Source organism: Larus michahellis, unplaced genomic scaffold (assembly GCF_964199755.1).
Source record: "Larus michahellis unplaced genomic scaffold, bLarMic1.1 SCAFFOLD_78, whole genome shotgun sequence".
NCBI classification, from domain to species: Eukaryota; Metazoa; Chordata; class Aves; order Charadriiformes; family Laridae; genus Larus; species Larus michahellis.
In genome coordinates this window covers 595,853-620,528 of record NW_027436116.1, presented here as the reverse complement: position 1 = coordinate 620,528, position 24,676 = coordinate 595,853, and the positions used below count along the sequence as shown (strand labels likewise).

Sequence of the window (24,676 nt, the reverse complement as noted above, 5' to 3'; positions counted from 1 at the left end):
TGCGCTGCTCCCTGCGTTTACTTCTGAGGGGTTCTGGTGCTGCAGCGAAGGAAGGTGCTCTGGGGAGCCATGGAAAGCAGAAACACCGTAGGGAGGTTGGGAGCATGGGAGGAAGCAGTCTAGGTGACACCACTTTTCATAGTCCTCAGAAAGAAAGCGAGGAAGCTTTCTGTCCTGTTAAAATCTTAGCTCCTGGTTGAACCTGCTTCCTGCTTTGCTCTCCTCTGTGACCAGGTGCAACCCCGTGTGCAGTATCTCTTAGCCCAAAGACAATGCTGAGTTTGGGCTCTTGCCCTGGGAATCAGAGGAAAAAGTTCTTTTCCTCCTATTTGCAAGCCACTTAGTTCTCATCTCCTGCGGTTGGTCGGTGGCGGACGGTGCAGGCGAGCGGTCGGCATGAGGCACCTCCTGTTGGTGCTGCTGCTGCTGGGTGCCGTGTGGGCGGACGACAAGGAGGAGGAGGAGGAGGACGTGGGCACAGTGGTGGGCATCGACCTGGTCACCACCTACTCCTGCCTGTGTGGGCATCTTCAAGAATGGCCGGCTGGAAATCATCTCCAATGACCAGGGGAACCGTATCACGCCGTCCTATCCTACGTGGCATTCACGCCCGATGGGGAGCACTTGATCGGGGACGCCACCAAGAACCAGCTTACATCCAAACCCGAGAACACTGTGTTTGATGCCAAGCGGCTCATCGGCCGCACCTGGAATGGCCCTTCCGTGCAGCAGGACATTGAGTACCTGCCGTTCAAGGCTGTTGAGCAGAAAGCCAAGCCCCATATTCAAGTCGATGTTGGAGGTGGACAGACAAAAATCTTTGCTCTTGAAGAAATTTCTGCTATGGTCCTGACAAAGATGAAGGAAACTGCAGAGGCTTACCTGGGGAAGAAAGTTACCCATGCTGTTGTTACTGTGCCAGCCCACTTCAATGATGCTCAGCGTCAGGCTACAAAGGATGCTGGTACCTTTGCTGGGCTGAATGTGATGAGAATCATCAATGAGCCAACGGCTGCTGCCATTGCTTATGGACTGGACAAGAGCGAGGTCGAGAAGAACATGCTGGGTTTGACCTGGGTGGTGGAACACTCACCCTCCTCACCATTGACAATGGAGTCTTTGAAGTTGTGGCTACTAATTGTGGATGCCGAAGGACCTGCGGACGCGGCACCCGGAACGAGCCCTGGAGTTCTCATCGCTCTCACTGACGGCAAACCGTGGGATAAGTAAACAAGCCCTAGCTACACAGCACCTGGGCCATGATAAGAGGAAGAAAAGGAGAGAGCGCTGAAGGCCAGCCGGGTTGCTAAAGATGACTAGCTTGTCTTGGTTTACACCATGTATGGTATGTGGTATGTGTGCTATGTGCTGTGTAATCACATGATAAGGATGTAGCAGTGGGAAATTGCTAGCTCTGTTGCAGAGGGTATTTAAGGAGGCTGCTGCCTAAAATAAAGCGATTTCGTTTGTGCACCGAACGGAGTCCATGCCTAATTGCCACAAATGGTGCCCCATGTGAGACGGAGCGATTAACGAGGTTTGACCAGTGGCGAGCCCCACAGAACTTAAGTGCTGCTGAAAGGAAGCAGGAGCCGGCTTCAATCACCTCGTCAAGAGAGGTGAGCTGTGGGGAGTTATGGGGAGTAACAAATCTTCAGAAGAAAAATCGGGACTAGGGCTAATGGAGGGACTCTTGTGGAAACATCACGTATATACGAGCCTCCAGACCTTAAAAAAGATACTGAAATGGGTCTCTGTTAATTGCGATGGTGTCAGTGCAATCGCTATTTTTAGTATAAAAATGTGGGACGCAGGAGGGGTTAAACTTTGGGCCAGAGCCACGAAGGTGGACAAGGTTGCCCCAGGTAGATAGACCAGGGTGGGCCGTAGAACCGATGGAAGTCCTGAAATATTGGTGGAGTTTTCACCAGCCGACACGCTTACGCTCTCGGGAACGGCTCGCCCGTGCAGGGTGTATGGCTGGCTGTTCGTTGTTTGTCTATAAGATCATGGTTGATCAGGAGAAGGAGCTGAGCCAAAATCTATAGGATGCTCTGTAGGAAAATGAGGAACTTCAGGGTGAGCTCTTGTTGCAAAGGCAAACTTTTATGTCAGTCGTAAGTGATGAAAAAAAAAAAAGAAAGAAAAAACAAAAAAAAAGAAAAAAGAAAAAAAAAGAAAAACGAGAAAAAAAAGAAAAAAGAAAAAAAAAGAAAAAAAAAGAAAAAAAGAAAAAGAGAAACCCAAACAGGAACGATTAGACAGGGAATGTGCCACATTAGCACAAAAGTATGCCATACGCGCTACGAGAAAGCAGCAGAAAAAGAGAAATAGGACACCTGATTCAAAGCAGTACCATAGAGATATGTTTTTGTTTTTTTCCTATATGTTATTGCATGCCCTGGTAAATTACTCTGTGTTATACCCTGCGAGACTAAATGGACCCCAGCACCCCTCTGCACAATACCCTGCGGCTCCAGGATAGCCCAATTGCTGTATTTTGGTGCCTGTCCCCCGAAAGTTGTTCAAACACAAAGGGGGAACCGAGGCTTTGGCTCAGCCAGGAACCCACAGATACTACGGACGCAATCCGTCAGTGCTGGCCGACCATTGATGCAGTGCACATTAACGATGCAAGGAAAGATCCTGTTTGCATGAGCGGTATTCCGGACACCGGAGCGGATGTCAGAGTCATCTCTAAAGACAGATGGCCTGTGAACTGGCCGTTAGTACAAATGGGGAAGGCATTAATGGGCATTGGCGGGAATGCTTTGCCTTTACAGAGCAAACACATAATTCAGACCCAGGGGCCCGAAAATCGTGTTGCCTCAGTCCGTCCTTTTGTGTTAACTACGCCAATTACTTTATGGGGCTGAGACCGTAGGAGCCAATGGGGAATACAGATTGGGTCACATTTGTCTTAGGGGCCACTGAGGTGCAAGCCACCTTAAACTTAACCTGGAAATCTAATAACCCTGTTTGGGTGGAACAGTGGCCCTTGTCACGCGAAAAGTTGCGCCACCTTCATCAGCTAGTTGAAGAACAGCTCCGAGAAGGCCATATAGTCCCAACGACCAGTCCATGGAATTCGCCTGTGGAATTCGCCAGGTCTAAGTTACCCTGAAATTTTGATTTTCACCTTACTAATGTACTGGGAATGTTGTGATCTGCGTGAGCATTTAGATAAAGCCTATAATTGCAGAAGTGAAGCTGTGGAGGCATTCTTTCAGAGCCTCAAGGAAGCTGTTCACGGTAGAAACCAGAACACGTAAAAGTCACAGCAGAAGAAGCCTGCACATAATAACCTTACAGCCTGTGAAAGCCAAGGAGTGCCATTACAAGTAAAATACCAGAATTTTTTACTCCAGAGAACAAGATTGCTGTGCGCTTTGAAAAACAAAACAAAACCAAACCAAACAGCTTTCTTCAGCGGAACCTAGGGTTTTTTGCAATACAGGGGATCAAGTATTAACTAAAGTATTCCACGTAATGGTTACGAGAATGTACATGCTGCAAGACTGAACTCCTATTAGCAGCAATATCCTGCCAGTACTATTCATGCTGACTAGTACTCTACTTCTTGAGTAAATCAGCAATTTTTATGAATACCCCGAAAGGTAAATACAAGACAAACTCTGTTCTGCACTCCTTCGGAGCAAAGATGGAAGGTGGCAGCTGAATGATAACACACTTTAAATGATGATGACAAAAGAACTTCTGTTGAAGGATAACGCTATCTGTATCAGGAAGATGGAACACGACCCATTCAGTACAGATTAGACAGTGATGGCCAATACCTGAGCGTGACTGAATCTCCTCAGGATAAGGCAGTTGGAACTTCAAAAAACAAATGAAGTCTCCCCAGTTCTGAGGCTTTGTGGGTACTTCTTTTACTCCTGATATAATGCAGAACAACCTCAAGAACACTCCAGTTAAAGATTAAGAACACCTATAGCACTCTGGGCAATTAATTACATAGAGGAAGAAATACCTCTGCCAGGCCCTTTTTCCTCCTGCCTGTTATCTGTGATTCATTACGGAGAAGGGCTTAGGACGGCTTCTCAGAGCTGCCCACTGCTACACAGCTCCTTGAGAAAAGGAGAACTAACCCCCCCAACACGCTCAACAGGGTGAGGCAGCGGTAGCTAACAATCTGCCCACAATACTTTTAATAGTGTCTATTGAAATGAGCGTAAGGCGGCAGTTAAATACAGTTCTTTTACAAAGTACCAAGCTTGCAGGAGGTACAACGTGCAGCCCCAGGAAATACAAAGCTCTTAAAGCAACGGCAATGTTCCTAATGTAACCCTACAAGTCGACCTCTGTGCAGTATGAAAATAAGAGAACTTGGAGAAAAATACATAGCCAGGGCGCACCGGAAAACAAGATGTTGCATTGTTATTAAGATGTGTTCTGCTGCTTGGTCTGCACTGAACACACAAGCAACTGCCCTCAGTGTCATGTGAAACTCTGTTTTTAAAGATCTAATGAACCAAGAAAGACAGTAATTCCACTGGGCAAAAAGAGAGTTTTGCAAAATCTGACCGTGAAAACTTTTCAAATGTTTCCATTTTCCAGCTGTTCACTGACAAAAGACGTGAGGCCTGCCACTCAGCCAAAACTTGCAAAGAATAGGCAAAAAAATGAAATAAAATACAGCACATATAGAGAAAAGATATCTTAAAAAACTGCTGGAAAGTTCACCTACCCATTTTAAAAGTGAATCATCTTCCAAAGTATTGTGATTGGATAAATTACGGTAAGAGTTAGTATGATGGTCCAGTATGTCTATATTCTTAGTATTATTACGCTAAGAATTCGTGTAATGGTCCAGTAACATTACATTAATATTTTGGGCTTAAAATAGTCAAACTGAAATATTGGACTTATAAAAAAGGTGGAATAAAATTGAAGTTCTTTCACGGTCCTCCACTCAAAGAAAACAGCAGCAAGTGAGTATACGGACCTGTATTCTATTCCTTTCAGATCATGTAAACATGTCACACCTTCAACTCGCCTATTATGTTAAGTACTGACTACCACCAGAAAATGTGAGCAGGATTACTCTAAACTTGTGTCTTACCAATAAAGGGGACATCAATTTCGAATCTATACATAGAGGAGTATATGAACAACTACATGAAGAAAACAACCCAAACAGATTTAGTCTTTAATGGAAGAAAAACCTCCAACCCAACCAAGCCCGAGAAAAAATATCTGCCTACTGAAGAAAATAGTCGCTAGAATCAGTGACACATGTCACCTTCCCAATCACGTAACATTTTTGACTACAACCACATCAAATCCTATTGACTCAAGATTGGGTTAGGTGTATCACACCATCTTACCTGCAGTCCATCTTGGTATTGAACAGCTGCCTGCAGAGCTTCAACAAGCTTATCTGCCCGTTCTTTCCGTGTTTTGCTTAAGGCATCCCAGGCAGAATTCAGCTGCAAATAGGTGAAATTTACTCCAGTGGACAAAAGAATGTTACTGCTGTATAATGTGCGTTCGCTAATTATTCACTCATCAATAACACCAATAAACTAAGCATGAATAGTTCATATTAATTCCATGTTAAAACTCTTGTTCTCCTTATCACTGCATAGTTACTTTCCTTCAGAACACACTCGACGTTCTGGATGACAAAAGCTGTAAAATTCAATACTGATTATTGAATAGTTTTCTTAACCTACGGATTACAGTCAATATGGGAAATAGTATTATTAAATCATTTGGAACTGCATCCTTATCAAAAAGGTAGCTTAAAAGAAACATACACTGCTGAACACTGGAGAAATTGTCAGTACTCTGTAGTCATCCAAGCAGGATTGTCTCAGTCAAGATGTTGCACTTGGCATAAACCAGACACGTTTCAAATTTATTCTAGCACCCCTATTGCAAAAAAGAAGCCATCTGTTACATTAATCAGTGACTCTTTCACAAAAAACCTTTCTGTCTTTTACAGAACTTTTAACCCATAAATCGATAAAATAAAATTCTCTATACATTCTAAACTAATACGAGCCAAGATCCATTTACTTGAAAAGCAAACCTTATGTTATCATAAAAGCTTCAGGGGTATCTTACATTTGCCACAAAAAGTTTATTTTCAAAATTTGTTGGGGGCAGGGAGGGGATGGGATATTTCCCATACCTCATCTATACTCTTGTTGACAACAGGTTTGTCAGGCTCTCCACAAGCAGCTCTAAGTTCAGAGCCAAGGCTCAGAACTGTTGCTAGTTCCTCTTGTAGTCCATCAGTTTCTTCTTTAGCAGCCTACAAAGAGAAAAAAATTCAATGCCGCTCACACTAACTTTAATAATCTATGTACAGCTTGTTTTCAAGAGAGGACATGGCAGGATTCGGCCTGTGGTTTCTTTAAAGTCCCTTGGACTCACAATCTGACGCTTCAAACACAATCATCCTTTTGCAGGGTCAGAGTGAAATCAACTGACATCAGTCTAAATTATAACAATGGCTTATGATGTCATTTTGCATGAGATGAAAAAAAAAACCAGGAAGTTTTCAATTAGATTTCTTTAATCAGAGTGATTTCTTTTTCAGAGGTTGTCAGTCAACCCTCAAATCTTTAACTATCAGCATGAATAATTACAGGCTTAGAGCATAATACATAGCGCAGGATACATGCGTACACCTTTCATTTAGATGTTCCCTATTACTCAGGGAATCTAAAGTACGTATAACTTTTAAAAGTCTCAGTGACGTGCTTATTATATACACGTTTATAAGCAGATATGCAAATATAAGGACAGGCACATGTTGCATGCTCATTGCAATTCAGAACTGGTACACGTTATTTACCACAGACTCTTGAGATATCACTAGAGTAAATTTCTACACAATTATCCCTCTTGGTTTCTAAAAAAATAGCCTCCTGTGGTATTTCATAGTAATTCTGTCTTTTCTCCGCATACTGTAAATAAAATAAGTCAACAAAATACTTTCTACTGACCTCAGCATCTTCTTGCTCTTGCGTGACTACAGACGGGTCAACTCCAGGTCCCTCCAGTTCTCCAATGAGCTCCTGAGTATCTTTAATAGTAGCTGCAAGAGCCACGTGACTACACCATAACTTCGCGGCTAGTTTCATTACATCCAACAATTTGGCCTCCCTCTCCTCAGTCAAGCTCCAGATGTCTTCCCAAATGAGGACCATTTGGTCTAGTTTATCTTGAACAGCTAAACAACAGAGGAACTAGATTACTACCTTGGCAAACGATTCTTGGCCATAAATCTCTCTACAGTTCTACAGCAGAAACATATGGGTATCTTTTAAAATTTAGACTGTAAAATTGTTTCCTTACAGCACTCCTTATAATCTTAAGTGGAAACAGCCACCATAACCCTAAAAAATAAAACAACGGTCATATCCACGATGAATTATTTTAAACAAATACTTTGCTTTTATACATCTTCTCCAGCTTCTCCAGGAGAACACAATCCCCGGATCAGTGGTCATCAGAAATGAAGATTTTTATATGCTGCAGCTTGCTGCATTTCCACTACATGAAACTTTCCTCCCTCTATTACCTTTAGCAGATATATCCTTATCGACTCCTTCTGAGCGAGCAATCATTTCCTTCCCTCTCTGTTTAAGCGTCTCATACACCAGCTGAAGTTTTTCCAGATCCACTGACACGTTCTTATTTTCACTGATTTGCTCTTTAATCTTCTCAACCTCTGCTGAGATTGAAGGTGGCTGCCTCAGACGTTCAACTATGCCCTTCAGACTCTCAAGAGTTGGATCTGTCTTGTCATGAAACTGGTAGGGTGGTAAAGGACAGAAAAAAGTGGCAGAGAAATTAGGAAAAAGAAAAACAACTGAAAAATGGCATTTGAAATTCTCTTGGAAAAAGCTACTTTAAAATTAACATATTTAACATCTCTAGCCAACATATGTATGTGCCACTTGCAATACTGCCCTTCGTGGTTCTTCCCCTCTTTCAATATCTAAATTACAAAAATGACCTTGCAAAATGGTACTTCCTCTCAGATGGAAGAATTTTACTATGAAGTCTGGTTTCGGTCCTGAGACATTCCATCTGAAGATGGAGAGCCATGACTCATCGGCTCTTTCATGAGCCATTTCATCATTTTAGCAAGCTGTTTACCTGAGTAGTATATGCATACTTTTTCATATCAGGACCAATATACTGGCATATAACCACTGGTTAAGATTCGATATGTAGGGTCATTCAAAAAGATGTTTGTTAGTGCCCAGGCGATGCTTGTTACTGCAGTAAAGGAACGTTACTTTCTGCAACTAAAAGCACGCAACAGCGTGTGTTATGTTGACCCACAGTTGACTGAGCCCAGGGAGGTGTCCAGAAACTCAATTACAGCTCTGTAACATGATTCCATAGGTTAACATGTAACATGGCTCCATAGGTTATGTGGTGCCTTTGATGCGGAGTGCAACTTAAAATAATTTAAAACCTGAAGAGTTAAATAATTCTTCTTCCAGGACTGTCTAGACAAACACTGACGTAAACCATCGTAGTGCAGAGCCCTAATAATATATATTTATGTATCTTGATAAAAAGAAAGATTATATAAAATTACATTCCGGGCGTTACAATGTTTTGCTTTGCCATCTGCATATACCTTAACGTACAGAAAATGAACCTTAATGTATTGCGTAAATAATTAAGCATTTTCTCAACATCTGATTATACTCTACCTGTTACCAAAGAATGCATTTTTATTCTTGCTTTCTGTACTTAGCCAGTACAACATGTTAATGTCTACCGCATACAAAGCAGGGACTCCAATGCTAAGTAAATATCTTGATTTTCAAATGTGCAGCTCCATGCATCTTTCAGAGGTGTGAATAAGGAAGGTGTTTAGAATGACTAAAGTAAAACATAATGTCTATAACAAGTTCAAAAGCAGGATAATATGTCACTTCTCTTCCTTAGCTTCTTAAACTCAGTCCGTAGGGGCTAGGAATATGACATGAAGTACAATGACCTACGACAAAAATGATTTAGAATGTCGACTTGATGAGAACTTTAAGGTGTATTTCTTTAGTTAGTATTTTGGACCTGAGCAGAATATAGCACTTAATTTCCAGTGAACACAGAAAAGGGAGAGCTTCCTATCAAAGGAGCGGTATAGAACAAACCATTTTTATTCCGGTTTTTGTATGGGTTCATGTACAGTTTTACTGAGCTCTTTTCTGAATTTGGGGTTGAGTAAAAGAATTTCAGCTTGGGTTTAATGACAGTTAACTCAATATTTAAAAGTCTCCAAAACGTGATACCTAACAATCCTCTGCCGAGGTTCACTGCATAGGCTGATGAATCTAAGATGGGCAGCTTTTATGGACATGATCTGAATTTTATGCTCACGACAACATTTTGTGAGGTCTAATTTTGCTCGCAATACTTTTACATAACAGCTTAAGCACACGTTATGTTAAGTTCTTGTGGGTCTGCAACGAAGACCAAATGCTGGTACCGCTGCCAAACTACCCTCTAGTTCCGTTGGTAACGGACTGTAACTAAAGCTGCCAAGTTCGAGACATGACTGTATTCAAGTTAACTGATCAACAGTGACATCCATATACAAAGGAAGCATCAGCTAGTAACGGACCAGCAAGAGAAAAAAGAATAAAGTGAAAATAAAATCCCACACTTTTAGACCAAATGTTCCTTTTTTTTACTTCAAAATTAAGAAGCAATACCATTTTTCAACTGCAGCAGTCTTAATACTAATATATCAAATTATAACCCCTCAAGAAATAGAAAAATCAAGGCCATAAGCAGTGATACGAACATTCACAGGCCTTTAGGTTGAAAAATACAGAGAACACAGAAATTTAGTCTTGATACAGACATGTAAGATGACAATGTCTGCGTATCTTTCCATTTGAATGAACCCAATTATACTTTAAACTTAAATTGATACCTGGGTACACTGAGAAATGGCTTCATCCAGTGCCAGTGCGCGCTTTTTGACTTCTTCCTTAATTCTACTCTAAAGGGTGTCAGCTGCCACATATTCCTCTTGGATAGAAAAACCTTCCCCTGGGCTCAGCTCCCGCAACTGAGGCCCCGTTTTGTTCATCTTATCTATAGGAGGCTTGTGCTCAGCCATCAGCTCACGCAGTTGCTATAACAAACAAAACAACTTCTCAGTTTCTTATGCTTGCACCACCACATTACAGCTGTCCACACTTCTAACACAACCAGCTGGCGAGAAATTCCAAACAAATTCCCTTCATCCTAATGTCAAGCGCAAATAATATCGAACAAAGGTAGTGATTGCTCTGCCGGTGATGGCTCCCATTCCAACAGAGAGAGCTATCCAGGCTTTAAACACCACAATTAGAGACGCACTGGAAAGGTCCAGGCAATACTCTCGTAGGACAGATGATTGATTACAGGCAAAATATAAGATGCTAACTATGCATATGATCTTGGCAACAGACACTCCCCATATTTAGTACCTATAATGACAGAAATGTCAACAATATTGCAGGCATGTGCATAACACCACTGCATATATACTTTTCGTGTTGGTATTTGTCACTTGCCTCAAACCCTTCCATTGAAGAACATCACAGAAAGAGGTACTGGCATTGCAAGAATATGAATTCAAATTATCCTTGCTTTAAGAAGAGGGAAGTAGCACAAGGAAGAGTCAAAGAAATCAGTGAAAAGGAGAAACGGACAAGGAAGACCGATTGGGAGAGACTATCAACCTAGTTTAGCAGTCTCCTCTCTGGCCACAAGACCCCTCTGTCTTCACAACAGCGCTATTTCTTAATTGACACAAAGTTTAGCAAGTAATTAATAAGTAAATTAAATTTCATCTCAGCTGTCTACTCCCTCTCATCATCCACCACCTAAGTAAGTCAAAACTTGCATAAAACTTGTGGAAGTGAAAGGTCACAAGGTGTCTTCCAACTTGCCAAAGGATTTGGGTTTTGTTTACTTGCACCCGTAGATCTGACAAAAGGGAAAGGTTTTTTGCAGGAGTAGCCCGATCCTTCCCTCCACTTTTATTTATTTTCTCAGCTCGTTCCTCCCTTTTCAGGAAAATCCCACTCTCTTGTGAGGCACTGTCCCTCCTGGTGCTGTGAACTCCATGCATTTCTACCCTATAGCCCCTGTGCAGGAACATGAGAGGCACATGCTCTGTTCCGCTCAGCTCAGACTTTGTTTAAGTTAATGAAGGCACAGAAAAGGGCCTGTATCAGTCTCGGTGTAAATACATCCTCTTGTCTTCAACTAAGCTTCTTCCCTTAAAAAGACATCCTGATACTGGCTTGCTTACTTGCTCCTCCCCAGAGGAGGAGAGGCTGAGAAGATTGAAAAGACAGTGACCATGACTCTCAGCAGCCCTCTGAGGGCAAAACAGCAATGAAAACACAAATCCCCCTGACTCTAGCTCTTACCCAGAATGTAACTCCTTGTGTACCTTGTAGCAGGGAAAATAATGCTGGTTAGCGGAGAAGAGGCAAAGGTGAAACTAAGGGCAGCCTGAAATTTTTTAGAAAATAATTTTGTGTGGTTTATTTCTGTGCACAAATAGATGATTTGACACAAGGCCCACAAGCGTGCACATTTCTGGGTCCAAACCTTACGCTAGTGCTGTGCCCACGGCTTAGTTCAAACCAAACTGACTGCATGCTACTCACACAGAACCGACTCTATGAATTCCATGACTTGGAATAAAGACAGTCATCAGTAAATACATCAGAACAGAAAGGTAAGTAAATACAGAAAACGGTTTTCAATTCACATTCAGAACCTTTTTTTTTTTTTGAATACAACAATAAATGACTTGATCTTCTCCACGATCTACTATTGGGTAAACAATTCCAGTAAACAAGTATTCCAGATCAGATTACGTGTTAAAATTGCCTGACATTAATCTTCTACTTAACAATCAAATCCCAGCTAATGGCATAGCCCAGGGAAAATGCAAAAATAGAAGCTCATCTGAAGGGCCTCTCATGCAAGCAGAATGATTGGGGGGACAATCCTGGAAGTAAAGCAAGCATGATTTGGTTCACAGTGACTAAACAAGATAGTTTGTCAAGCTCATGTTATATAGCTAGTCTTAACAGAGCCTGTTTGTTCATTGTGGACATAACAGGAAGACAAATGAGTGAACCCACTGTTTACCAGTACATAGTAGTGGCATATCTTCATTAACTGGTCCCAGAGTAAAGAAAAAAAAACAGAGTAAAACTTTGAAGCCGGGGTTCATCCTATCTAACTGGAGTCGCTTAATTGAGGCGGCTAAAAAAACCCCAATCCTAGTTACTCTGTGCTCAGCAGGGAGAGAGAGGTCTGTCCAGTAGCCATATGGGTTTGACCCCACTGCACGGTGCGAGCTCCACACTCAGCCTGGGGCCTCTGTGCAGAGGAGAGAGAGAGAAACCAAGAGGCCCAGGGAGCAGGAAAGAAGGGTGACGGGGAAAGTAGAGGGAGAGGAAGGATGACAGAGAGAGAGAGGGGCTTGGAGAAAAGAGAAAGGGCGGACAGGGAGCAGAGCACAGCAAGAGAGAGGAAGGGAGGTACAGGGAGGCGAAAAACAGGACCCAGAGGGAAAGGGGAAGGGCAGGGAGGAACAGGGAGGCAGAAGAGGGCTGACAGGAACCCAAGGGCCCAGGACTCACCGCAGCTCCCGGCTCTGCAGATCTGTCCTGTCGGCCTGTGCCAGCCTCCCCTCAGCCGACACAAGATGGCCGCCGGGAGCCTCCTGCCGGGTCCACAACTCCCAGCGTGCCCCGGGGCGCCCCCTCCTGCCCTCTGACCCCGCGGGAAACATGGCCGCCTCCCCGGGGCTGCCCTGGCCGAGGGCCAGGCCCTGGAGCACGCCGGGAGGAGGAGGTCAGGGAGGGAGAGAAGGTGGGGAGAGGGGCGGGAAGGGCCAGAGGGCCGGGGAGAGCAGAGGGGAGCTGGTCAGGGAGGGGAGGGAGGAGAAGTGCTGGTGAGGAGCGGGCAAGAGATGCTGGTTAAGGACTCGTCTGCTGAGACATGGCTCAGGACCACACCAGGGCCAGCAGCGCTGCTTTCTGCATCCCGTGGCGGTGCTGGGCAGAGGGACGGGTTGGCAGGTCCCGGCACGAGGTACGTGTGTGGGACGTCAGGGTGACTCTCGCCTGGTTTTTCCCAGCAAAGCCCCAGCCGGTGCCAGCCCCGAGCTGCAGCCCCGGGGCCGAGGCTGCAGGAGCCGGGCATTTCTGCAGGTGCCGCACCCTGCCGTTGGCTGCCCTGGGCTTCCCCCCCGTTGTCTGCAGCTCTGCTTTCTGCCAGCTCTGAGGGCACCGCAGAATGGCTCTCCTGCTCCCCAAAGCTGTCCTGACCCATGTCTGCAGCTCGTGTGTGGCGTCTGCATCACACAGCGGTTTGGGGGTGGCAGCTCTCTCTTGTGGCACCCTGGGAATGGGGGCCAGGCAAACCCCATCTCTCCCTTTCGATCTTTGCCCCCCAGGGAGACCGAGCAGAGATGTACCATGTGCTGGAGAGCATCCTGCAGGGAGGCGACGGCCGGTGGCAGAGCAGCGCTGAGAGCCTCCTGACAGCAAAGGTGCCCAGTGGCCGCAGAGGAGCCCAGGGGAGCTGATTCTTTTGGAGGCCACCAGGGCAGCCTTCCTCCGCCCCTGGTTTTAGTGAGTGAGGGAGCAGTGCAGAGCCGTCTCTCAGACATGCAGGCCTCAGGAGGGCTTCCCAGTGCCCCAGTGAGAGATCCTGCTCCCAGGAAGCGCCTCCCCATGGAGCAAAGGCCATATCCAGCCACCCGGCGCTGGGTACGGCTGCCCCAAGGGGTGTCTCAAGGAGGACGGGGTCATCTGTCTGATGGCTCTGACACAGAAATGGTGAGCTGAAGCCCCGTGGCCATGGCTGGCTGGGTCAAAGTCTCCGAGTTTAGTGACATTTGGTGAAGTCCTGGGCTAAGTATCGCATGACTTGAAACATTGCTGAAAAAATGGTGGAGGTTTGTCTGCGTGTTCTGGATGCTTCTGGATGCTGGACTGTGGCTAGGAGGGAATGTGCTTAGTTATTTCTCAAAGGGAGACAAAGTAAGTGCCTAAGTAAGGGTCAGTGTAACTCTTCAGAGCTTTGGCTGTTTAAATGTTGACCTGAACTTCTACAGAAACGGTAAAACGCTTGCACTTCTCTTCTAGTTCATGCGTGGGTACAGGGAAGAAGGCAGCAGACGTACACATTAGCTAAACCCCCTTTTTATTGCTGGCGGTAAAGGCGCCTCTCGGCTGGGAGCCCGAGAAGGACCCCGTGTTACAATTCTTGCTCCCTTACATGCCATCCTAAGGCGATTCACATATGCATTGTTACAGTCTAAGAAACCTATTGGCTTTGGCCATGAGATCGCCTGTTACCATTCACTTTGGAGGAGTTGTTGACGTGACCCGCTTTGCAAGCACGCTTCATTCATATTTAGTAGCTGAGTTTGCCCTCTTTCGTTGCACCTTGGCGGCTTTCACCTTGTTTCCGTCTGGTTTCTTGTAACAACAGACCCGCTTGCATAGGTGAGCTCACTGCTGGTCAAGTTCTCTTGCGCGTGTCTCGGAAGCCATCTTTACAGAGGAGCTTTTTCTTTGTAGCCCAGTGCGCTGGTCAGCTTTTTCAGCAGGGCTAGTTCAGAGCCTACGCGGCAGGACACAGCTGCTGCATCAAAAGTTTGCCTTCTATCCCACAGGAGCTTGATGGTGAAAGCGCCATTTCTAGCTTTACGAAGGAGACAGAGAGGACCAAAGCTCCCTGAGCTTTGTTGGGCTGAGCTGGCCTTCGGGATAACTCGGCTCCTTCCTTTGCCACTTGCTTGGCTACTTTTTTCCAACCGTTGATGGTTTACTGCCCACTTCTCCTCAACGGCCATCCTCTTGCAAAGGTAATTACGATTTGAACTTTAGGACAGATGGTACAGTAGGTAGATACGGGATCAAAGTATAGGCTGTTCTCTACCTTGGGAAGGGTAGGATGAGCAATTACACCTTGATAGGCTGTCCAGGTATGCGCTATGGGTAGAGTTCCTATTTGCTAATTGTTGTTTCTTTAGCATGTGCTGGGGGCTCGGTCTGGAATGACAAGAAGCCCACCCTGACTGATGCGGTGGGAAGGGAGACAGCAGAGGAGCACAGCAAAGGCAGCTGTTAAAGGAGCGGCTGAAAGCCAGTGCCTCCTGCATCCAAGGTGGGAAAGTGTGGGCTGGAGAACCAGAGGGCTCTGCTGCTAAAGGCAGCCACAGGGAAGCAGCAGGTCCTCTTCCGTGAAGGTGACGCACAGTGCAGCCTTCCCAAAGGGCCTTGGTAACTGCTGTCAGTGAGAGTCCTGTGACAGGGCCAGGAGGGCCATCAGCCTGCAGCTGTGCAGCGGTTGTAACTACCGCTGAAACCGTTGTAGAGGGGGATGCTGTGCTGTGGGTTTGGCTTGGGGTTCTTTTCTTAACTATTTTGTTGGGGTGCAACTATTTCTTTGCACTCAGGTGGGGGGACTGGCGCTGATCTTCTCTTTCTGGAGCGTGTCCTGGCATCCTTTGTCACCCAGAGCTTTCCCCTCTGTTCCTGAAGAGGAGCGATGTCCCCGAGCTGCGGGGCTGTGCTCTCCGCACCCAGTTCATCAATAAATTTGTTGTGTTTCATAAGATACTGGTTTTGCACAGATACATAGTGAAGGTAAGGGTGTTTTCCATGCGAAAACACAAAAATACCCCAGTGGTTTTCAGAGCACAGCTAGGGAATACGTTTTGGTGTAATATGTATGAATGCCAACTTTTGGGTTTATATGCATAACCGTGACTTGCAGTTGTTATCCGTCAGATGTAGATGCTTAAACTCACCTTCAGAAGAAAAAGGAAAAAAAAAACAGACCAGGATTTTCTGCCTAAGTGGGATGTTTGGAATTCCTATGTGTGGACATACAGTATTGCATTTTATACCTTTGTCTGTGCAGCAGTCCTGACAAAATGTTGAAATGATCTTGGAAAGAACGAAGTGAAGCTTGAGTGAAGATGGCCTACTTGTTCAGATTTTTCTGAGTACTCCAAGCTTTTACAGTTCAGTGACTGTTACTTTTCACAATGGAAATCTAGTACTAGAAGCAAAGCTAATATGAGGTAAAAGTAAACAGGATTTTAAAAATCAGTGGAAAAATATGAGATGATGCTTTTAGAGATGCCAGGAAGGCAAAGGGATGGTTGGGACCTATTTTACAAAGGGGGTGGGGGAATGTCCTCTTCCACGTTTACTCCAGAGGCGTGTTCTGTAAGGGCAGAATTCCCTTCAAAAAGCCCATACTCAAGAATAGTGCATTTAGACTTGCCTCCTTTTAATTTGATCTGAATTTCTTATCATAGATGTTCTCACAATATCGTGGTAGAACGGTAAACTCCAGAACTCGGGTTTCTTGAGTACTCTTTCCTGCCTGTACCATTCTGTCTCAAGCCCCTTGGAGAATGTGCTATTCTGCTTATCAGGCAAAAGACAAAAAAGTACAAAACCAAAAATGGGACTCTGAACTGCTCTTAGGTGAATAGTTTTAAGGAAGAAGAGGGCTCTTCAAAGACTGTCTCTGCAGCTCGGAACTTGCTCGAGTTCAGTGTTACAGCACGCACTTGACGGTTTTAGTAATGCTGTGATGTGATGTCTTCAAAACAAACTCCCGCTAACTCCAAAGGAAGTCATGCCCATTGGAAGAATATACTGAAAAATGATGCCTAAATTGTGAACTATTCCTATTTTGGGTCTGATCCCTGAGCAAAATCTCCCTGACAGAGCTTGGCTTGATATCCGGTATCTTTGGTTTTCAGACCATCGTTCTGCAAAGCTAAGGGCTTTTAGCATTTGAAACCGTAGGCAGATTACAGGGAATGGCTGCTGGTAGCACTTTAAAAGAGTTACTCATATCCAGCTGGTGTAAGTACAATATAAAACCATTCTCATGGGAAAGTCTTTGCATTTTAAGCTTGCTCAGTCCAAGTGTCTCAGGTAGTAAGGGCAGGTTTTTTTGGGTCGTATGTAAAAGGTCAGAAGGCTTTCCTCCTTTTCAAAAGACTGACATGGTGTAAGCCAAGGCAAAGCATGGGTAGCTTCAGGCACACACTGTTTTCTAAAGGCTTTTAGAGGCTGTCTTCGTATGTAGTTTTGTTTGAGTCTCTCTGCTCTGCAAGAAGGGAATTGAAAGAATTAACGACCCTTCAGTTTAATTCAAAGGAGATGATTAGCTTCAGAGGGGAGATACCACTTTAGTTTGAGCCAATTGTGCCTACTTGTGAAAGCAAGCTCAAAAAAGGCCAAAAGTTCTGTGATGCAAATTCTAGCACTGCCAGTTTTGGCTCCATTCAAATGTAAAGCACTGAGAGGCCGAGAAGTGTGGTTGTTGGTGGAAGAAGCTCCAAGAAATAGACAGAGACGGCAGGGTCTCTTCTGCGTTCCCTCAGTCTTGAGCACTGGTGGCATTAGGTGAATTGTTTGAGTTAACAGCTCTGGAAGCAATGGCGTTTTCATGCTTTAGCTCGGTGCCTGTTTTGTTGCAGGGCAAGCTAGACAGACTTTCTATCTGTCAGGGGATTCTCTGAAGTGCTGTGGAATTACGCATTAATACTTAATCCTTAATCCTTATGAACGGACTAGGGTTTTTTTCTGTGTTTCTCTTGTTTTCAGAATACACCGATGACAATGCCCTGATTCCTAAGAACTCATCGGTGATTGTCAGAAGAATCCCTGTTGGAGGAGTTAAAGCTACCAGCAAAACATCTGTTAGGTAAGTATCCACGAACCATTGTATTCTTTGTTAGGGGTTTTGGTGTGTTCACTTTTTAAATTTATATTAGCTTACAGGGCTTTCAGCTTGTATCTTTCTTGTTAAAGCTGCTGTTAATTTTTGTTGTCCTGGGCTAGATTTTAATGTATCTGCCCCAAAGCAGGCTGACATTTTTAGTCCTGTTGGGACATGGGGTTCAAACTCCATCAATTACAACTTTTAAGGTGACTCTGTTGGGTTTGTTCTTGGGGCTGATTGTTCTGAGACCCATGGTCTCTACATGGATCTCCATATGGAGAAATTCCTTATTTTATGTGTTTGCTTTTACACATTGTAGTGTAATCTTAGGATTTGTTCCCATCTCAGAAGAGCCTGAGTCTCAGTGTTTGACTATTTCTTGCACTTGGGCTGGAGGGTATTCTTACGGCCCAAATCTGGGTTTTTTGCGTACTAGCTATAGAGGAAAGACCCAGGGTTGCCAGCTGGCAAACAATGCAAACAAGAAGTTTCATTCATAAAGGATTCCTAGTAGTTTCCTAAAGACAATGTCCGTTTAAGGCAAGAGAAAAAGAACAGTATCCTAAAGCCTTTTGTGCGAGTACGATGATACTGTTGTGTCTCGCACCAACAGTACAGCAGCACCCTGGTACTCATGAAGCGTCTGCAAGCAAAACCCCCTGAATTTATGTGGCTCTGCATGTCAGCTTTGGGCATGTTACTGCCGTAGTTGTTGCAGTGCTTTCAGGTACTCCCTAGTAATTCTGGAGGCCACAGAGTTGTGCTTCTAAACACTGGGGGTTAATTAAAATGTGTATGCTTAGTGCTGCGTTGTCCGTGCATCCTCCATTTCCTCCGGCACCCTCTCCTGGTATTGTAATGCTGCCCCACAATGAGAGGATAGATGCTGCTAGCTTCAAAGATCAGGTAAATACCTGTATGTGGGGATAAGGGAAGAACGGCACTGCTGTTCTAGCATTGACAATTCACCAGGCAGATGAGCTTTCTGCTCCTCCAGCTGGAAACATTGCAGAAGCCACTGGCAGAGCGGCTAAAGTTTGGGAATGATGAACGTATGCTGTACTGGTGGAGAGGCCTTCAAAAATGTGTTACTCACCTTGTAGTATGTTCTTCGAGGTAAATGGATGAAGAAACCATTGGGTGGTCATTGACAGTGTTTCCTTGTACTTGCTCCCCTTCGGGAGCTGTGTGGCTGTAATTGTGAGCCTGGTGGTGGTCTAGCAGTGGCAGGAAGCGCGAGCCTTTCTCTTTGCACGTGAATTCCACAGCAGCCTTTGAATTGCCTCTGCAATACGGATCAATGAGTATGTGGAATCTCAGCAAGTTTTCAAATGTAATAAATAGTTCCTAAAATATTGTAGCATTTTCAGGATCATCTTAAAACAAATTCTGGCAATCAAGGCCGCTATTTTCTTTTGTCACGGGACTCCTCAGTTGAACAAAATTCTAGAAACTGCTGTCAGGTGACATTTCTAGTACTATTTTGAATCCACATAGCATATGTAACACGTTTAGTGGCTAAATATGGTAGCCGTCTGAGCACAGTGCTTGGGCTTCCACAGAGAAACGCTCTTCTAAAGACTCTGCTGCTGACGTTTTTGTTATGTCTTTGTCGGATGACTGATTTTTGGTTCGCTTAAGTAAAGGTGCGCTTTGAAGTGTCTAGACCATCACTGTTCTTGCTTAGAAATAAAAGTACTGTGTATGGCCCTATTTGTGATACTAGGGATATACAGACTGGCTAACGTTACCTTCCTGTTTTGATGGTTGATTATTTAAGAACACAAAATATAGTACAGACATGATGGTTTTGATACTTAGGTAGCAGAGACAAAATACCTGAGGACTTCCTCTTGTGCTGTTGTCTTCTGTATCTGTAAGTCTTAGAGTAATTTGTGACAAAGGTGAAATGTGATTTGGGTTTTTTTTTCTTTGCACTGAGTGTACAAGAGAGAACAGTTTATGTATACGAATAAATTTCCACATTCAGTAGACTATCAGAACATAATGTTTTGACAATCCGTTCTTATAATCTGTTTTTGCTGCTTTTTGCTGGGTACAAGTGCTTTATTTTAAATTCTGATCACCTTTCTTTCTTCTTCTAGAAGTCAAACTGAGCCAGTGAGTGAAACATCAAAAGCGGTATGTAAAATCACAGTCTCACCCTTTTTTCTTTTTTTACGTTTGGAAAAAGAGCAGCGTTTTTCTTCGGGTTTGAAAACACTGTCATTCGGCTGCTAAAATATAATTAACACAAGGAAATACTTGACTGGTGATGGTCTAGATCTTGATTTGCCACTTGGGTTGAATGCTATGCGTAACTACACATTTCAAAATAGTCCTTACAGTATAAAAATCACTATTTGGTGGTTTTTATTTTTCATCTTTATTTTAAGTACTTCACTGCTACGGTGTGAGGCATTCCACTGACCCTGGACCACTGGATCTGATGCCTTGATAAGCTGTTAGGATCAGCTAAATCTAGAAACAGATGAACTCTGGCTCTGTGTTCTGTGAAGAATGCAGCCTCTGATCCTCATGGAATAGTATCCAATCAACTTAAAATTGTAAATTTTTTGTATGTAGGTCTAAAAACACTACGTCTTAATCTGACACCTGTAATTCTGTCACCGAGTGGTTCGAATTCCTTTTTGGCCATGAATGCATGAATGCCTCGCATTGTGAGTTTGAGTTAGTTTACTGGCCCAGTGACCCAAGGAGTTAATTTTATGCATTTATGTAAACCATGTTTATAGTATTTCATCTAATTCAGTCGAGTTTTTATTTCTTGAAAAGGGTTATTTTTCTTGTTGTTTACTAGCATGTGCATAAACACAAATCACATGTTCCAAAAGCAGGTTAACGTTCTTTTCGCCTCGCGTCTTCCCTGGCGTGTCTGTGTCACGTTTCTAAGTAGCATCTCGCCATCCGCTAGCACAGATGTCTCCAAGAAAAGGAAAACTCCTGGAGTGGGAGGGAAGCCTCAGTGTTAGCTAGAACTACTTAAAGTAAATGAAAGATGAAGCAGAAACGTTCCCTTCTAGTTTGCTCTGCCTGGACCTGATTTGGGTTGTGGGTAGCCGTGGGGAGGGTGGAAGCCTTGCATCGCTCTTTACAAATCCTCTCTCTCTCTCCCTGTAAAAGCACTGCAGCCTCGGGTGCTTCTGGTGTTGGAGACACAATTAACTTTATTCTTAAAGCTAACTCACTCTTGGTTCAAAGCGTGGGCTTTTTGTTTTGATTTGGTTTTTTAAATACCTGTATTTCTGTATGTATTTCAAAGACAAACCTGGATCTTAGTGTGGGAGGAATAAATCACCAAAAAGCTTGCCAATTACTGTTGAACAGTAAAGCAGCAAAATTAAAATTAGTCATGGTTTTTTTGAACAGGATGCACAAAAGGTTTTACTTTGAGTATTTCTTCCTTGTCTTGCTCTTCTATTAGCTGTCATTCTATACGTCCAAATTTGCGCTGCTGTCCTACTGTTACTACAGCCAAAGCAAGGAAGTGCCTCCGTTTTGGTTTAGTATTACTGTTTCGGTAACTGCGAGGATTTCTAGTAAGGGCTTGTCCTTAAAGGCTGCAGAAACGCAGCGCCAGGCCCATTGTTATAGCACCGTCAGGCACAACCGTGATCCTTCCTGGCTGAATGTTTAGTTCAGCCAAACAATCAGATTTTAGGAAACGGCTGTAATTTACACGTAACGTTCCAGCAGTGAGACTAGCCTTTTCCTCCTATTTTTGGTGCCCTTTCCCACGTGCTTCATGTTAGTTTCTGTCTAGTCTTGTGTTTGAAATGGGAGTTAATAAATTTACTGTCAGTTCTTGGTTTTTGAGGGTTGGGTTGGCTGGTTGGGTTTGGATTTTGTCCCCCCAGTTCTTCTGCAGTATTACCTTAGGGCTGTGTACAAGTTTCTTCTGCGTGATTGATTTGAGGGACTGGCAGGAAATACCTCAGTAGAAATTTAGAGGGGAAAAAAAGTCACGAGAATGTAGGATCATTGGAAGAGGAAGATGGCTGTTGGGCAAATGTACTAACTAGTACACGAATTATCTATCGCCTGCGTTTGATAACTGTTTAGTAGAAAGGAGTGCTATCGCCACCTTTAAGAAATCAGACTCTTGCCTGCAGGCCATATAATAACTGCTTCCTAAAAAAATGCAGGAACTACTTAATAGTTTATGAAGCGTTATGTTTCAGTTCCTGGTCAGTACAGGACTGTTTAATGCTAGACTCCAACAGAGCACCTTCCCACTCTCTGAAAAACTGCAAAACGGTGGTGATTGTGCCTGCCGTGAGAGAGCACGGGCCTGTTTTGCGCATGGGAAAAAGAGTGGCAGATGGAGCGTGAAGGTGTTGGCCCAAATCTGGGTGTGCGAAGAGCTGAGCCACACACGGAGTGGAGACGGGTGTTTATTTCGTGTCTGCGCAGCGGTGGGGGCTGGGGGGAGCTCCGCAAAGCCAGCACAGCTTGGCTTACACATTGTAAGCTTTTATATTTTACGAAAAGCGACTCATTGGCGGACTAGACTAATTTCTCACACTTCCCAAACTGATTTGGGTAGTATGGCTTGCGGTCTAATAAAATACAAGAAATCAGTTTTCTGTTTCTGTAGACTGCTCCGTCCTGGTAAACACCTTTATTTCAATAAGTGGAGCAGTAAATTTTTTTCTAGACTAGGTGGTGTGTTACTTTTATGGCTGATGTTTTGGACTGGTGTTTTTATTTGGGTTTCGTGGGGTATGGTGAGTTTGGCATTTTTAAACGTAGTGACAGGAGAGACAGAGTTCACGTTTCGGGGCTGATATGCCGGTGCTTTATTTTGACAGGCACCTGCTGTCTTCATGCAAGTGTAACCGTGTGCATTTCTAAATGATGAGACACGAACTGATTAATTTTCAAACTACACTGAAGTTTCCTGTAGTGCTGCTTCCTTCTTGAATAAACTTCAATATATTTTCTACATGCTTTTTAGCTGAAAACTGACAGCTCCCTTACCCCTTTGACTTTTAAGCAGTCGTGAGCATTTGAGAAGGGTCCCTCTCTGAGATATTCCGGAGCAGTAAGTTGATCTCAAACGGGTTTGGTAATTGTAGTTTCTTCTCATTAACCGCATTAACCACGCTCTTAAGCTGTCGTAGGTCTGGGCTTTGCTTTGAACAAATACAAATGCCGCTTTCAGTGACAGTCAGAGGCTATAGTGCAGGCTTTGGGACTACAGTAGAGGTTAGCTATTGCTGTGTTTTGATTGTAGAACTTGAATATGTGTTTCTTTTCTCGTGAACAGATTGGTGACTCTTCTGCATCCATTTCTGCGGCCCAGATTACTAAGGTATATGAATATTCTCGTCAAATACTTAAAAAAGCATTTTCTTTGTACTTTTACATCTTATACTGTCATCTGTATCTGGCTAGCACTTGTAATTTGAACAAGACTTTAATAAAATTTCTACTAATTTAAAGTATTAATTTTAACTTTAAAATGTGTGTATATTTTGATACCATCCTGTAAAGAGTAGTTCCCATTTTGGAAGATAGAAGGAGAGTACCTTATCAGCCTCAAGATGACGTTATAGTATTGGTCTTCTTCAGGACACTGAGAAGAAGCGCTTTAGCTGTCTACCGTTTTTAATAAGTTTTGTTAATTTTGCATTGGAAACTAACACAGTTTTTACGGAAGACTTGATTTGTCTGTAAGCTGTGGACATTTAAGGGGGGTTTTGAACAGCCAAAAGAGAAGCGTTTCTGTAACGTGGACAACTGCATCACTGTTTTTGAATTTCTAGTGATGGCAGTCAGAGAACCATTCTGTGAATGCTGCACAATTTCATAAATTGTAGTATATGTACAGTGGAGAGCGCAATCTAATTTGTTTGAACGCAGACTGTGTGAATTGTGAAAATGTGCCCAGTTGTTTATAAGTTTATACCAATGTGCCCGTGTGGCATAATAGCAGATGTGGCCCTCTGAAACTGTTGTAATGCCGTGTTTGGCTATGGAATCGCTTGCATTTTTGGCTCAATAACATGTGACTTTGGCCGGGAAAGCACTAGCGATGGCCCTTGGTGCACAGACGTAGTGCTGTGCAATGAAATTACTCGTCTTGAAAGAGCACAAAGATTAGAGGAGGCAGGGCCTAACGCAGAGGAGACAGTTCTTTCTTCTGAAAATAAAGGCCGGAATTCATTTCCAAGAAGGAGAGATCTCTTCCTGCTGGTAACTTCTTCCCTCTCATGTAAATGACATGTAAATGTCAGTGACTTCATAGATGTCGATCTGGATTACGTTACTCTTGAGAAAAAGCTGTGTATTTTGATCTTTTCTTCGTTCACGGTTTCAGCGTCACTGGCATAGCCGCCAGCCTGACCCGGATCGTCCGGGCGGGGGGCTGTCGGGCGAGGGGGGGGATGTGGGGGGGGCGAAAAAATAAGTTTTACCTTTTTTTCGTTCGTGATTTAAGCGCCACTGGCAGAGCCGCCACCCTGACCCGGATCGGGTCGGGGGCGGGGGTGGGGGTGGGGCGTGGCGGTCCGCGGCTTCGCGCCCTGCGCGGGCGCGCGAGCACACCCCTGCCCGGCAGGCGGCAGCGGCGGGGAAGGGGTGCCGGTGCAGAGGCAGGCGAGAGCGGGCGGCGAGCACGGCGCAGAGGTGGGCCGGGGAGAGGGCGGCAGGCACGCGGTGCCTCTTTTCGGAGTAGGTTTTGGGTCGGTGAGGTGGGGGGGGGCGGTGTGTGTGCTGGGGGCGGGGGGGGGTTCAGTGGGTTCTCCAGCCGCGGCAGGGGCGGGCAGGCGCGCAGCAGAGAGAGTGAGCGAGCGAGCGGCTGAGAAAGGAAGGCGGGAGCGCCGGGGCACGGGCACGGCCAGGGGCGCGGCAGGGTAGAGACTCGGCAGCC

The 24,676-nt window shown here is 44.5% G+C and overlaps 1 protein-coding gene and 1 long non-coding RNA gene across 2 annotated transcripts; one reads left to right on the top strand and one right to left on the bottom strand.

Moving 5' to 3' along the window:
- Window positions 1–1,408: 1,408 nt before the first annotated feature.
- LOC141736947 (microtubule-actin cross-linking factor 1, isoforms 6/7-like) lies at window positions 1,409–9,982 on the bottom strand. Its single transcript, XM_074571620.1, has 6 exons — window positions 9,935–9,982; window positions 7,556–7,787; window positions 6,978–7,204; window positions 6,158–6,280; window positions 5,349–5,450; window positions 1,409–1,624 (listed from the first exon to the last, which is right to left on the bottom strand). Exons 2-6 carry the CDS (start codon window positions 7,599–7,601, stop codon window positions 1,409–1,411), a joined length of 714 nt encoding a protein of 237 aa, XP_074427721.1. The 5' UTR covers window positions 7,602–7,787; window positions 9,935–9,982.
- Window positions 9,983–14,526: 4,544 nt separating this feature from the next.
- LOC141736969 (uncharacterized) lies at window positions 14,527–24,082 on the top strand. Its single transcript, XR_012585090.1, has 5 exons — window positions 14,527–15,195; window positions 17,664–17,763; window positions 19,887–19,923; window positions 23,072–23,705; window positions 23,738–24,082. It is a non-coding gene; the product is annotated as an uncharacterized LOC141736969 (long non-coding RNA).
- Window positions 24,083–24,676: the final 594 nt, after the last annotated feature.